Source organism: Parus major, chromosome 2, assembly GCF_001522545.3.
Source record: "Parus major isolate Abel chromosome 2, Parus_major1.1, whole genome shotgun sequence".
Classification (NCBI taxonomy): Eukaryota; Metazoa; Chordata; class Aves; order Passeriformes; family Paridae; genus Parus; species Parus major.
In genome coordinates this window covers 18,084,681-18,100,857 of record NC_031769.1, presented here as the reverse complement: position 1 = coordinate 18,100,857, position 16,177 = coordinate 18,084,681, and the positions used below count along the sequence as shown (strand labels likewise).

At 36.6% G+C, this 16,177-nt stretch overlaps 1 protein-coding gene across 14 annotated transcripts in view; it reads left to right on the top strand.

Annotated features, from left to right (window-relative positions):
• MLLT10 (MLLT10 histone lysine methyltransferase DOT1L cofactor) overlaps positions 1-16,177 on the top strand; it is a 125,705-nt gene that overhangs the window by 75,932 nt on the left and 33,596 nt on the right. For all 14 annotated transcript variants that reach the window (XR_004495680.1, XM_015615070.1, XM_033511589.1 and 11 more), the window contains one exon: positions 15,215-15,393. Coding sequence is in view for 13 of the 14 variants with exons in the window: in XM_015615070.1 (XP_015470556.1) it covers positions 15,215-15,393 (179 nt within the window). In the remaining variant the exon portion in view is untranslated. The remainder of the gene's footprint in view (positions 1-15,214; positions 15,394-16,177) is intronic.

The window sequence follows — 16,177 nt, the reverse complement described above, 5'->3', positions numbered from 1 at the left end:
GAAAAATAAGGATATATTCCTTATTTTCCAAGCAGCAATAAAATTAAAGTGAGTAACAAGTGTTTGCTTACTTGTAACTGTTTACTTCTCAGAAACTCCTTTAAAATGGCTTAACTTAGAGGACTTTCATAATGGTATCAAATGAAGAGTTTTTTTGTGTGTGTATATATATATTATTTTTTCTTTAAATTAAAATATCCATCTTCTTGAGTGTGAACATTTTTCAGCATCTGGAGTCAATTACTAGAGTATGGCATTCTTTGTAAGTCAAATGTGAGATAGCAATCAGTCTTTTAACTCCATAAAATCTGTTAAAGGTGACATGGGAACATAAAAAAGTGCATGTGGGGGAGGGTAGAGAAGAGACTTGCCTATAAAAGGAGCAGTAGGGTTTTTTACCGTTCCTTGAAAATTGTACTTCTCAGATCTTACGTACTTTCAAGTCTTTCAGAAATCAAATGTAACTGAAAAATAAGTTATATGTATGTGTTGATAGTTCTTGAAGCATTTTTGTCCTTCTGAAGACTTTCCAATTCATAAGGTAAAATTATTTTTTTATTGTTGTTGTCAGTCAGAGGTGACAACACTACAGTCACATTTTTAAAATTAGAGGGAAGCATTTATATTTTCCATTTAAGTGATGTGAAGAGCTGCAGTACCAAAAGTTAAACTGACTGAAAGTTGTCTCAGGATTGTATCTAGGGAGAGGCTGTGGTGTCTAGAGATGTTGTTGATGATCATAATAATTTCTGCAATTTCTTTGTAAAGTTTCAGAAAGGAAATCAAAAAAATTAAATAGAAGTGCTAACATAATACAGTGGCATAAAAAAGACTAGTTACCTTAAAATAATTGAGCTTTTCAGTGAAAGATGTTGCTCAGGGACAAATCCATTAAGACTTAGAACGGGGAGATTCATGTGACGCTTGTATAGGATGACACTCATATTCATATAGGAGCTATACAGCTTTTAAAAACAAACATAATAGGGCTGAGTGTCTGATTATCAAGTCCCTGTGCTACCTTTTTATGTGATTAATTTGTTTTTCTTTCTTAAGTAGTTATATGGGTGTCATAGGACTAGGAACAGCAGCTTTCTGAAGCTCCAGGTGGCCTGTGGTACTGTAGTGTGTGACTTGGCACAGTGCTGCAGCACATGCACCCCAGCAATTCTGGTTCTGTAGTGGAGGATTTGCAGCCAGGTGGTCCCCTGGTAGCTCCATGTGCATAAAGATGTGCCTTAGGTACAGGAAGTGACAAGTGTCCTAGTGCCTTTTCACTATATGGTGTTTCTGGTACTCTACAAACATTACCTGTATCTGCACAATCTGCATGTAGATCCATCTGAATGTGAGCTCATTTTTGATAAATCTCCACAGTGTGATTAAAATGCAGAAAATTGGTAGCAGTACAGTGTACTTCTAGAAGGTTTCTCAAATAAAACTCTCTTTGAAGAGTATTAGGCATACCTGAAAAGGTGTTGTAGGAATATGATGATAGTGATATACAGGTATGCTGTATACATAGTGTGCTGTCAGAATTCTTAGCAGGACAGTTCTTGCAAAGGCTTTTGTGATGGTAATGCAGGAAATAGTAAGTGAAATAAACTATTTTGTATTCTTAGAAAAGCTACTTCTTACCTGATCCTGAATGTAAAGCCGTTTTGTAAAACCAAACTGGAATTTAACACCTAGTTTAGATGCAAACTCATTGCTTCATATTGCTCGTTATATACTTTTTATTCAGCTTTTAAACAGAAGTCTTCATGTTTCAGTGTCAGATTTGGTAGGTATGTGAGAAGGCCATAAGGATAACAGGAAAAAACTGTTCATTTTGACAGTGATCTAGTTTGCTGCATATGTTTTTATGAGAGAGAATTACATGCCATGGTAGAAGGTTCAGAAAAGAGTTCTCACTAACCTGAATAACAGGAAAAACTGAAAATTTTAGTCATAAAAAAGTGAGTGAGCATCTATGTTCTTTGGAGCAGTATAGCTCTAGAAATCTGAGTTGAGAAGGGATTTGTGGAACCTGGTAACAGAACTGAAGAATATGAACATGTAACTGGGACTTGTGCATGAAAAATTCTATTAGATACTATGTACTTGACTTGGCTTTATTTCTGTTTCCTATTGTTTATTTGTTTTGAACATCTGTGAGATAAGAATGACTAGAGATTCCAAGTAAATTAAAAAGACCTCAGCAGAAACACACCCCCCCCAAACAAACGAACAGAAAACCAAACACATCAATCATTCCTCCAAAGGAAAAAGTGGCTCATAAACTGTCAATATCGTTAACTTTCACATAAGAATGTCAAATGCAAATTGTTGGAATTTGTTTTGTTTGGGTTTTTTCAGCTTTTTTTTTTTTTAAGTGTGATAGCTATCATGGACAAATGCCTAATCTGACAGATTTAGGGCTTGGCTACATCAAATAACATCCTTCCTAGGGACAAAGTCACTAGGCTTTTTTTCTCTTGTGGAATAGGGGTAAGCTTAGAATGGAACTTGAGTTTTTGTATGTATAACCAATTCCCTTAAAAACAAGTGAACAGCCAGAGGGTGGTGGCTTGGATGTAGGTATTAATACCAAGTCACTTCAGAAATTGAAATGAATGAGCTGGAAGCATCAAAGTTTTTTCTGAGCAGGACTTACTTTAAGGAGGAATAATTGTAAGGTTCTAAGTAAAGCAAACAATAGCATCTGCTGTAAGGATTGGATGATGAACGGAAAGACTTAGCCATGATTGAGAAGAAAATACGGGAGGCAGCAGAAATGGCAAATAAATGAAAACAAGTAGAAGTGAAGTTCAGTTATTACAGCATTTGTATACATATAATTACCATTGACAATCCCTAACCTTTCTTGACACCTTAGCCTGTTGGATTTCAATTTGGCTGTACATTGTGACAGAAAACTGGGTGACTGGAAGGGGGGTACTTCAGTGCAGGAGTCGGGAAAGACATATCTGCCCAAAAAGGCAGTTACACAGGAACCAAGACAGTTGGTCTTTTTTCCTGCCAGAATAAAACACCTTTTTTCATCTGCCTTCTACTAATTTATGGAGTGTGGAAGGGAGTGGTGTTAGGGGAACAGTTCTCCTTCTGTTCTGTGGAGAGGCTTGGGGGGAGTCTAGAATTAGCTCCGTCAGTCACAAGCAGGACTGATCTAGTGTTGGCCCTTCCTTGTGTAATTGGAAGAGGTCTGTGTTAGAACAGCTAGTGTTTTGTTAGCTCTTCAACTGCATCTCTTCCTCATTTGTCTATGAAGTTTTATCTTAGAGTATGAAATTTTGCATTGGGACATACCTAGTCTATTCTGCTTTGAAACTTTCTCATACCTCTTGAGTTATGTTTGGGAATACATTATATGTGATTGCTTGGATTAGTGGTGGTTCCTGTTTGGTACAGTTTTAAAGAAACAAAAGTAAAACGTATAGCTTTGGCAGTCTAGGACTGAGCTTGTTTGAATAAAATAAAAAATAAAGAAAAGAAAAAATCCCACCATCACCCCAAGCCTCCTTCCAAACCTACCCAATGGTTCCTTAAATTTGAATGGTAGTGTTGAAAGCAATGATGGATCAAAATGGCTACTATTTCTAGTGTACAAAAGTTGAGCCTAACTGGAGAGAACACATATGATTATAATCAAATAAAGGCTGTGGAAAGTAGGTGTGGGTGAAATGATTCCACTCTTAAGAGTGGCGGACTGCAGTTGCATTGTGTCCTCTGCACCTGAGCAAGAATTTGTCTGTATAGCATAATGTTATTCCAGTCATGTTATCTCTGTGCATTTTAGTAATTTTTTCCTTGTAAATTATGAGTGTACTTTTGTATTTTGTTAGCTCTCTGAAAACTGTTAAGAAGGTTAATTAAAATTATCAGTTTTATTTATTTCAGATTAAGATTAAGGCACTTCTGTCAAGAATCATACAGAATTTTGCACATTGTGCATTTTTTCTGTACCACCAAATTTAAACCCCTGAACATTAGTTCTGTTTTGTAGAGAACACACTTTGTATGTAATGCTTTAATTAAAATATTCTGAATTTTAGAAGTGTTTCCATTTAAGTACCTTTGTCTAGTTACTCAATTTTAGTCAGTAGGTAAAAGTCAAAGCTTTTAAATTTTTTAAAATTGCTTCTTAGTTCTTGTAATCTTTGAGTATGAATGACGGATGTTTAAGATGTCTTTGTTCATTCATTTTTTTTGAAATTCTGATGTTCAGAAGACCCTTCAGAAGAGTTAAAAAATGGCTTATGACAGCAGTGTTTAGTAATGTCCAGTTGTGGCAAGAGTAAAGAAGAGAAAAATAAAGCATTAAAGGCAGTTGCCCTGTTGGAATCCAAATAGTTACTGCAGTCAGATCTCAGAGGCTGATGCGTAGAAAATTCCCCCATGGGAGTATGACAGAGGTGTTCTCCCCACTCAGGCCTGTAAAATAATTTATTCTATTATCTCAAACCAGATGTGTAAACTGAGGCCTTTGTTCCTTAGTGGCGTGAAAGAGTGAAGGAGCAAACTGAAACTGAAACAATTCTGTAGTTGTGAGGTCATTATCGTAAGCAGGAATGAGCTGGTGGGATAAGTGGAAGAGGGCTGGCATCTGCATGACTGCCACCACTCTACAGCTGGGCATTACAGTGCTCTGGTGCTGTGGAGGCTGTGCAGGAGACTTCAGCTGCACGGCAGAGGATGTGAGTGTGTTCTGACACTTGAGGATCAGTGATCAGTAAATACTCTAAAAACCCCAGCATCTGTGAAGGAAACGAGCATCTCCTTTGGTGTACCACTAGTTGGACATTCTTTTTATGCATCTGAGTTGTTCCTGAACTGAGCTCTCTGAAGTCCAGGAGACACAACCATTTTCTGTTAGACTTGATTGCTTGACTTCATCTCAATCTATCAGCGAAGCAAAACAGATGCCATGTGATTAAAATTAGCAAGGCAACTTCCGTTTGAGTTTCTAAATTTGTTGCAGACAAAAAAATTAAAATCAGTCTTTTCTTGGGGGCGCTGATTGCCACTGGAAAGAATTTGAATTTTTATTTGTAATAGTAGCTTTGGAATACAGCTAATTGGCATGTGCTGGAATGCTCTTATACTCAACATTTAAAATCTAACCAACACTGATAAAAGAAGTATAAGTAAAAAATTATAGTGGATAGAAATAAATCCATTTTACAATTTGTGCTACTGTAAATGATCAGAGCTCTAATACAAGAAAGATGTATTCAGGTATATTATTGTTCACTGAAATTCCTGTCTATACATATATTCTTTTGTGTGTCTGTTAAACATGATCTTAACATGAAGCCCTTTTTCTCCTAACTCAAAAGCTTTCGCGAAGTTGATGAATGCCATACATAATGGTAAGTTATATTAGAATCTTTTTCAGAGGTTCATTTATCACAAAGGGTAGCCTTTTGTGGAAAAGCCTGATTGAAGGTCTGCATATTCTATGGATTGGGTGAAATACAGGTCTGCAGTGCGTCAATTGTTCAGTACTTGAGTGAAAACTTTTGTAGATTGTCTGCAGGAGCCTGATAGGTCAATAGTTCCTCAGTTCTCTTTTTATGATCTTTTTATATGTGTGAAGTAAAATGGTAACAGTTTTATTTCAGTTCTGAGATTCTTTTCTTTAATTTTGTGAATAGTGTTTTCTAGTCCTTCTTCTGTGCTCCATTCATAGGTGTGTTATAGTGGTGTCTACCTCGGGCATTCTCCCACTTCCCTTCCTGACTACTTAAATTACTACAAGTAATGCATGCGAAGGTAGCCTTGTTTTGTCCGTTCTTTGTTCTGACAGCCTGATGCTGCTCATTTGTGTCACTGATAACAGAACTATCAGGTTCAGAGGGAGCAATATTGAATCTTTAATGTATCTAATGGCCGTTTCCCTTTAGCGTTGAGCATTGGCTTTGTACCCCTGTTTCTGTATTCACTTGTAGCCAGTGGAAATGAAATACTTTATTAAATGAGAACTTGGTTTACTTTTTCAAGGCTGTTGTTAGTTTGGAAGAAACAATCATAGCTGTATTGACAAGTTACTGGAAGATTTAAAACTGTCACATGAGGCTTATTTTGAAGATTATCAAGTTTATTTCTCAATGTGATATTTAATTGGTGTCAGGTGATCTGTTAATAAAAATTGGAAATTTTTATCCATTTATGCTGGCCCCAAATAGAAGTTTTTTTACTGCTGTGCACATATGTTAGGAGAGCAGTGCTGTATGCATTGTTAATTGTATTGACTTGAAATTCAGTGTATGCAAAAGAATTTAAATGTTTGAAACTGCATGGCCAAGTTTTTTGCATTTTAAGCAAGCAGTCATTAGAGTTTTATAGAACTCCTGCTTTTCACACTGTCAGAGCTATGAATTACACCTGTTAGGCAGATGTCTAGAGTGGTGGGTCTCTTAAATAATAAAAATTTTAATATTACATTATGTTTCATAGTCTACATGTGGTGAGAAATACTGAATTTTCTCTAGATTTTCTTTGCTTTAATAAAATAGGTTTAGATTTTTTCCTTTTGATATAGGGTTTCCCTCTCACTCTCCCAGGTATACAGTGCTCTGAACCAGCTTTGAGATGAAGGAAAGCAAGCTCACCATTTTTCTGAACAAAAATAAAACATCTGAAGGGTATCTGACAAAGTGTGCTGAATTTGGACTTGGTGAGTTTCTGCTGTTTTGTAAGCAGAGCGTTTTTGCTGTTTAATGTTGAAGAGGTATAGATTCACAAGAGGGTGCAGAATAGAAATTGATGGAATGTCATTTGTGACTTCTTTCCACATTATGCTTTTTGTTTCTTAAACGAATGGCATAGGTAGTTGGAAGGGCATATATTGCCAAACAGTAGCAATGCTTTATATAACTTACCGTTGTGGAACAGCATAGTGGTAGATACATGTTTGCTTTAGAATGATGTTTGGACAGGATTTATCATCTAATTACCTTTTTTTGAGGTGGTGGGGTGGTGGTAATGTTTCATGATACCTTCTGACGCTAAGTTGGTTACTTTTTTCCCCCCAGTATTGCCTTTCTCTCCTTCCCTCCCTCCTCCCATTCCAGTATTGTAGGGATCTTGTTTTGTCAGAAGCATGTATCTGGGTGAAATCATTGAGAGTAGATAGAAATTTTGATAATATAAACAACAAGAGGAGATCTTGTCATGTGTGTTTATATAGGATGAAATGAAAGTATTAGAACTTGAGATAAGTATTTAAATAAAGTAAGATCATTTACTCCAACAGCATATTTGGATTATGTGTCAGGTAATGCCGATGACTGTAGATGTTACTTTCAGTAAGAGTTTTGATGGAGTCTGTGTGAGGAGCTTGTTTTTTCATTGCACAGAGTTTAAGCTGGCTGCACATCAGCAATAAAGTACCAAAAAGAAAACCAGTGAGATTTTGTTTGAGTGGAAACAAATACAAGTTTAGAGCAGAGAGGTTTATTATTAATAGTTTTGCTATAAAGGTGGGCAAACTGTCAGTTGAAATTTGATGCTGACAAACTCTGAAGGAGGAAAGATAATAGCTAAAGATTGAACTGGTTTGAAAGAATCTAGTCCTAAAGAAGAGGACTAGAAAATGGAGTCATGAAAGTTGTTCCAGTAAGATGCCTGCCTTAATAGAAAGGTGTCCAGACATGTCAAGGCAGACAGTGGTAAACTGCAGTTTTGCCAGTAAGACTTGGTATACTCAGTGCTATGTTTCACAGTTCTATAGTCAACTTCTTGTATCTTTCATGCCTTTTTCAAAACCTTTTCTAAAACCACAGAGTTTGCAGTTGAGAGATGTAAACTCCTATTTACTGTGTGATAACAATGTGTTTTATCCTTCCAAGTTGTACTCTGGATCTTACAGTCAAACTTTTTTGACTTGACCATGCAGTCTCATCTCTTCTTCTACGGGTCTAGCAGTAAACAGGAGCAAGAGGATATACATATCTGTAAATGCATATATATACATATTGAGCAAACCTATATTTTGGCAGTTTTAGTGCATACTTAAAAAAAAAGGCTCTGAGAAGCAATGACCTGATTGTAGAGTTTGCTTGTTGCCTTTCTGTGGTTACTTCAGTTCTTGCTTGTCCTGTCTTCTGTCTGTTTTATTTCATACTCCTGTTGCTGTTTTTAGGTCTTTGTTATTGATTGTTGTATGTCTTACGTTGATTTTTGAGTTGCAGTGAGGCGAATCCTAATACAGAGCAAACATCCGTTGTTCCAGTGTCAGTCCTGTGATTGTTTTTAGAAGACAACATGTTTACGGATGAACTTCATTTCTGTAGCCTTCGCCTCTCCATCAATATAGGCAAAATTTGGTATATATGATTTTTTTTAACAAGATAACCTAAACTAAACAGAATCTGTACCGAGCGTGAATTAAAATCTTTGAATCTACCCAACTTGGGCTAGAATTTTTCAGTGCTGATGAAAAGGCATCTGCCTGTATTGAAGCATGGAGACAGTAGTGCTCAGCTAAACCATCTAAATTGATAAAAAACAAAGAACAAGAGAAGGGTAAATTAAAAAGTCAGCCTGAAGTAGTTCTGTTATGCACGTTTTGAAGTATTGAGTAATTACTATTTGGGTGTCAGATATTGCAGTCTTAAGTGTAACTATCTGACCATGAGGTTCTAGAATACCACTTGAAAATTATAACTGTTGCTAATGACAGCTATTTGTGGGCCTTCACAAATTTGGGCAACAGCTGCTCCTTCTTCTCCCCTGCCCCCTCCCTTCAAAGGCTTCCCTTCGAAGGCATCAGCCTCAGATCACTGGAATCCGAAAGGGATAAGCTCCCATAAAAGACCGTATTATGTTCACAGTGAAGAGGAAATCTAGTGCTTCCAGTGACTCACCATCCAGCACTGAGGTAGATTGCTGTCAGAGTGGTTTGAAGCTATGCTGTGTTTTCAGAGATCTTAAGCAAATACAATAGATTTTTCTGAAATCATTAAGAAATATAGATCACAAGTCATGCTCCTATTCATGAATACTCATTAAGTGAGCCTAAAACTGGTTTGGTTTTAGTTTGTTGTATTTAAGTAACCTAGGCTTGTCACTTAAAAAGTGAACTTTTTAAACTAAACCTTAAAAAGTTAAGGTCTTTATCAACTGTTCTTAAGTATCTGTTTAACTTTTTCTTTTACAAAGATCTTTCTGTGCTGTGGCACACTTGAAATACAGGTCTTTTATGTGGTTATGAACATGTGTCTCAGATATGATCATGGAGCTCTTTATCTTAGTATTCTATTCTAGAAGAGTACTTGAAAATAATTTTACTTGTGGTAGAACAAGCATGAAATTCTTAACATGTATATTTCATAAAGCTGAATTAATGTGAAATATAAACAGGCAGTTATGAAGCATTTCAGAGATTTTTGTGAGAAGTCAGAACATCTGGAGGAAACAAGTGAAAGGAGTTTCGTACCTGTGTTGCCCATCTTCCACCCCCAAAAAAGACTGCACAGTTTAACTAAGGTGTAAATTTGCCATAAGATACATTATGAAAAGTTTCAGCTGTTCAGAAAGGATTGGAAGATAGTCATTGGAACAAGGCTGGAAACATATTTAAGGCTCATAATTACAAAGACCATTCCTCAGTATTCATACATTATAGATTTCTAGAGGCTGGGAGAACATTTGAGGAAGGTATTGATACATGCTTGCCTTCTTTTGTTCTTTTCCTTGTGTAGTTGCTGTTGTTCACTGTTAGACATAGTGAGCTAGAAAAACAGTACAGTTCTCCCTGTCTTCCTAGTCTAGCATGTCATTCATCTGTCTCCTTGTGTCACATTCAGACCTTTTCTCTCAGAGGGAAAATTCTTCTTGGGTGGGCTATGAAAAATGTGGGTTTGAGCCCTTCTGTTGTGGAGGGCTGTATCAGCTTGGATTAATTCAAAGTGGGGAAATGATTGCTGACATCAGTGGTCATCAGTGAGCATGGAATCAAGTGTAAAATACCATTGTTCACTCTAGCAGGGGAGACTAGCTGAACACAGTAGACAATTTCAGTAGCACATGGGTGTGTTGTGATCCTTCACCCCCACTCCGCTGTTGAACACATTTCTGATTGATTACAGATAGCTGTACAATTAGGGGTTTGACCATAGGGATGGGAGTAGAAGAGATTACCTAAACATCTTTTGCTGGATGAGTTGCCAAGGATTTGGGGTTAATTGTAATGGAGTTTGATAGCAAACTTTAGATCTTTGCTGTATACATAGGTGATATGATCATGGATTCACCATATATGTGTCATATTGCTGTGCTGGATTGTGTCAAGGTTCTTGTCAAGTGTTTTGGTATTTTGGTCTTTGACTATAAATCCACTCTACAGAGTATTCTCAAAGGGACTAATTGTGGCAGTCTGCCTTCTGTCAGTAGATATGAAACTGGAACAACTGTTTGAAACAGTTAGAAAACCAGTTTTTGAAAACATGTACACTTTTACTTTGTGTCTTCCCTCCTCCCCTCCACCCCCAGCAGTGTGCATTCTTTGGGTATTTTAAGTCTGTGGGGCTTTATAACTTCTACCTCAGTTATGGAGAGTACTCAGAATGCCCTTTGTGAAAGGAAGCCATTGGCTGTTCATCTGTGACAGGCTGCTGTGCCTCCATCAGAAAAGGATGCCCAGTCACTGAAAGGGAGGGAAATGTAGCTTGTTATCCAGCTGCAGATCTGTACTTCCACTTCATGTGCCTCTAGAACTGTTACTGCAGAGTCTTGTAGAAGCCTGTCTGAAAGTGAACCATAACACTTTCCTCATCACCAGCAGGAAAATAGTTTGATTATTTGATTCTTAGGTTTCAGATTTCTTAATGAAGGAGGCAAATTGGCCCTAGCATCCAAGCTCATTATCTCATTAATTTAAGTGAAATATAAAACTTGGCAGTTTAAAGCGCAACTTTCTTCTCCTTTGACAACTGTCAAAAATAACCCATTTTTATTTGCTTCTGTTTTGTATTAGGTTCACTTCAGTTTATGACCACATTACAAAATAACATAGTGGGGTACTTCTTCAGCTGTTAACACTGTACTGGAATAGAACATGTTCTTTCTTGTGTAATGGAACTTAATCAGTTTTTTTGTACATGTTTAGTTACTAATGAATGGACTACTTAATGCAAAGACTCCTTTTCATTTTGCACTGCATAGGAAGTTGCCATGGGTTTAGGGGAGACTTTTTGAGATTACCACAGGAAATGAAGCTACTGATAACATGTTTATAGCTTCAGTTTGTGTAATGAAGTTCTTATTCTTATAGTTCAAAATTTGCTTTTATTTCTGTGATTTCTACTGTGAGTTTCCTTGAGGTTGTTGTCCCAACCCATGCCCAGCTGCTCTCCCCCAAGTAGGAAGGTTTTGTAGTTCTGTGCAACTTCTGTGGGCCTGAAAGTTTACATCTGAAATATAGCCTCTTTGGCCATATTTTTCTTATTCCTGAAGTTTTGACAAAATACTAAGATGACAGATATCCGGGAACTTCCTCTTTTCTGAATTGTCGTAATAGTTTCAGATTTCTGACCTACAGAAGAAAATACAGCTTTAGGGAGACCATTTTACAAGCTTCCTAAGGAAGTAGTCTAGATGTTGTCTCTCTTGATTTCGGCCCACTTAAGCTTTAAGTCTTTTGACCAGTTTATAGAAAAATAAGTCTAAAACACATATGTTTCTGTAATAGGAATGGATGGTGTATGGGTACGAAAGTAACGAACCACTGCCTGTTTCTTCTCTCTTTCTGAACTAGGCAGTCACCAGCATAAGAAAGGAATGTAAGAGAGCTGGGTAATCGAGGGGGCTGTGGTACTAGAAAATAACAAGTGAGAATTTCATAGCTGGGTACAGAAATTGTGGTGGGAGAGCTTAGTGTATTGATGTCACTGTGAGATGTAACACTGTGGAAATCCAGCATTTAATCAGTTTTGTTAACTCTTCTGCTCATGAAACTACTTACTTTTGAGATTTTGAATAAAACCACTAAAATTGTTCTGTGTGACACCTGTCCTGGTGCTGGTTTTGATTTGAGGCTATTTTGTTTTCACTATTCTTGAAGTGCTTTTATATCCTCTGTTTCCTCTGTTACAAAATTTGTCATTGATGGTACATAAAGAATGCATTTTTTCTAGTCTACATTATCTGATATATTCCCTCCTATATGATACTGCCTTTCTGTGCTAAGCAGGCAGTTATTTGTTGGCCAGAGATAATTATTTTTTTCCCACTTGTCTTTTTGTTAAGCCATTTGAGCCAGCAGTGTAGGTTACATGTGCATTTTATCTGTTAGAGCCTGAAGTCCATGTTCTGCATCTGTATTAACGGTGTCATGCACAGTCAGACTTTACCTGAACAGTGTTACGTGTCTATTTCTACCTAGAGCCAAAGAACTGTGTTCTGGTTAATGCTGAACATTGCATTTGAACATGCTATTTATGGTGCTGGCAAATTACACCATGCCATTCATCACAAGTTACAGCTCTTTGGCTTTTCAGTAATTTGGGAAGGACTTCAAGGTGGTTTGTTTATTTTAAACTTAAATGTAGGTTTACAGAGATTTACTCAGGATTTCATTACCATTCCTTCCTGATCCAGAAAATTATTTATCTCGCCCCAAACCCCAAAAGACAACGTAGTATGTTAGAGATATTTCAAATGCGTATTGTCTTGGCTTTCTAATATGATACACACATAGTTTATATACAGGCATTTTTGAAACTGTGTGAAAATCAGTAATTTATTTGGATGTTCAGCGTACAGTTCTTATTTGATTGCTGCATGGAGTAGTATCTTGGTTGCATGACTAGTTTCAGAAGGTGCATGTACTTCAAGGGATTGCTAAATGGAGATACTTATCCCAAAAAGTGTGTGCTGATAAGTCATATTTGTCCTGTATTTTGCAACAGCAACAAATAGTGTTTTTAATACTACTACAACAACTGGCAAGAAATATTAGCTTAATCTCATTCTGCTGGCAAACCAATTTGCTGCTTTTCTTTCTTTTGAAATATTCTTTTGCCTGTGATTTCATTACTATGCTTGTATTCCAGAATTTTATTTTTAAGAGGAAGAATAAACCTTATCATTAAAATAGAAGCAGCAGAAGCTCTGCAGTTATTAAATATGTACGATTTTTAAAAATTTAGAATAAAAAAGTCTATAATAGCTTTAAAATTTTGGAGTTGTTTTCCCTTTCTGGCAAAATCTCCTTCATTTTTAGTACTTGCCTCTCACCAAAAATTTTGTTTTCTCCTCTCATTGCTGTTGATGTTTTATGAGAGTGATAGTGTTTGTGGTGATGAGCTCTTACGGTTTACTCACAGGTGTTGTGATATTTCATTATTTTTATTCTTAAAATGTATGGTTCCTGAAGCCTGATAATTCATGAGAATCTCATATTTTCAAGAAGGTTTGTATATTTAATTGTTTTACTGCATTCAAAAAACAAAAGGTCAAATATCATCCTTTTTATTAATTTGAAATTGTTGATTAAAAGCAAATTGAAAAATCTTTTGAGGACCTGGGTTATATTTCAGTTTTTGTGGTTGTAGTTATGTCACATTTAAGAGCAGACTCAGCAGCAAGGCTGTTTGTTAATCATGTTTGTTTTGGTGGTGTGTAGGGATGAATTGGAGCAGGATCCATAAAATGTGCTGTCTAGTTGATCCAGCTAGAACTGGAAAAAGATCATGGCAAAGTGAACACTTCAAGTATCTTAACTGCTAATAAGGCTGTGACTGTAGGTTTTGGGGACGGTAACAAAAAAAAAAATCAAGGAGGGGGAGGTTGCTAAATGGAAGAAGATACAAAGCTCAGTAGGAAAGCAGAGATACGGAGTTTCTCTATGATGAAGAGACTGGGGAGAAGACAAGTCGCTAACTGTGGTTAGGCAGGAAAAAACTGTTGTCGTGATGTGTCTTCAGCTGCTTTTTTGTATCTTCTTTCTCTAGTGGGTCTGGCTGATTTTCTCTTCCATTTTTCTTGACGGTTAATAGAGTCAGGGAATTTAAGATGCATCAGTGTTCGCATATTATGTGTGGGTTTGGATGATGTTAGTCTCTCCCTTGACTGCCTGTGCTCAGAGGGATATCTGGGTGGCGAGTGGTGTTTTAACATTGCGTATCTTCTTATTGTCACTGCCTTCTTCAAATCATTATTTGTATGAGTGACAAACTAGCTCCACCCTTTGCCTTCTAACTGGCATTTCAGTTCTGTTGCTTTTTTTGATCTAACCATGTTCATTCTACTTCTGTTTACTCCCTGTGGCACTCTTCCTCTAACTGCAGTTCAGTGCTACCATGCTTGATATTCCTTGGCCAGCTGACAGCTCACTTATCTAATGCACGTGGAGCCTAACGGTTTCATAGACAGGTACTACTTCTTGTCCTGGGCTTCTGGTCAGTAGGGTTTTTTTTCCCAACCTCTATAATGAACTTTACCCTGCATGTAGATGAACAGAAGTAATGGCTTCACAGAGGGGTGTGAACTCTTCCTATTTAAATTGCTAACTTACAAGTCTGACTAATGTTAACGTGTTTAGTTGTTTATTTGTTGGCTGTTCTAGCAGAAATATTAGTCAAGTATTAGTATAGATCATGGATGGAATTACAGTTCGTGAATGAATGAAATACCACCAGTTCTACTGGCAAATCTGAGTACCTTGTCCTCAGACTTGCTGTCAATATTTTTCTGAAAAAGCACAAGCAATCCTTAGTTGCCAAAATTACAGTTTTGAACAAATGTATGTTGTTTAGTAACATTTACTTTAAAGTTAAAAAGTATTTTTTCCATTTGTATGGTGTGTGTTCAGTTATATAGCCCAAAACTTCATTCTTAACAGTAATACATTGGAGGAACAAGCTCTGATAGCAGACTCAGTTGAAGGCAGGCATTTTAGCCAAAAATTCTGCCACTGTTAATATTTGAGCAGTTTGTAATGCACATAAATATTTGATTTATCACACATGTTTTACAAAAACTTAAAAGTGAATCAATCTGTGTTCCCTGAACTGTAGAATGTTAAATAATGAGAGCACTTTTATCAATCAGCATGGTTAGAATTTCTACACAGAAGCTTTCTGCATTACATATTAAGTGATCTTGTTTGTCTTGATTAATTTTCTACTGCATATTTACGTGGTTACTAGTGAACAGAGGGAGGGGGAGAGAGAGAGATGCATGTAATCGTTTTTGTAATTTTTTTCAGGTATTTTTAGCAGCAATGATGTAGCAGTATCATTTCCAAATGCAGTATCTGGCTCAGGATCTAGCACTCCCGTTTCCAGTTCTCATTTACCTCAGCAGGCTTCAGGCCACTTGCAGCAAGTGGGAGCTCTATCACCTTCAACTGCGCCTTCTATAACTACTGTTGTTGCTGCAACTCAGGTAAACTATCACAAGAGTTTAAGATAGAAAACCATGTTACTCACCTGCTTAATTCCAATGTTAAAAGAAACCATAATTTGTTTGGAAAATAGGTTAATGAACATTATATTTGTTGTGAAAAATATGGGGGCTGGAAGTTCCCCATAGTATTGCATAGTCTTAATTTGTAGAGCACATAATTTTTTTAAAATGTAGTCTGAGGAAGTGTTTATTAATAATAACTATATTACGACTAGTGGCATAAATGCTGGTCGCAATTCATCAGTGTTCTGACTAATGCTTTATCAGAACATAAGAAAAGGATTTTAAAAAATGAAATATGTAATGTTTTCCATGTTTTATGCTTAAATGATGGTATCAGTTAAAGGGTGGTTTGTTTGGGAGATTGAACAAATGGACAGCTAGGCTAGCCCTGGCAAGGAGATGGCCAAGGCTGACATCTTGGTAACAAATGAATGTTGACATATATGTTACAGTTTTGTATTTGAAAAGTCATGCAAATGAAGATCCATAGTTCATGTTTGATGGTGAAGGAATAAGGGAGACATAGGAGAAGGACAGAAGGGTGGCATAGCTGAAGTAATGAACCAGAAAAAATACCTTTATGGTAGTATTTTTTATGAATTTAAGTTGGACAAGATTGCATTTATCAAGATGAGAGAGTATGAAGTTATAGTTGCAGAAAGTCACCATGATTACTGTTGAAGTATGAAGGAATACTACAATATACATGATGGTTTTATACTCCTTGCTTCTTACATTTTTCATTTTCTGAGGGGAATCT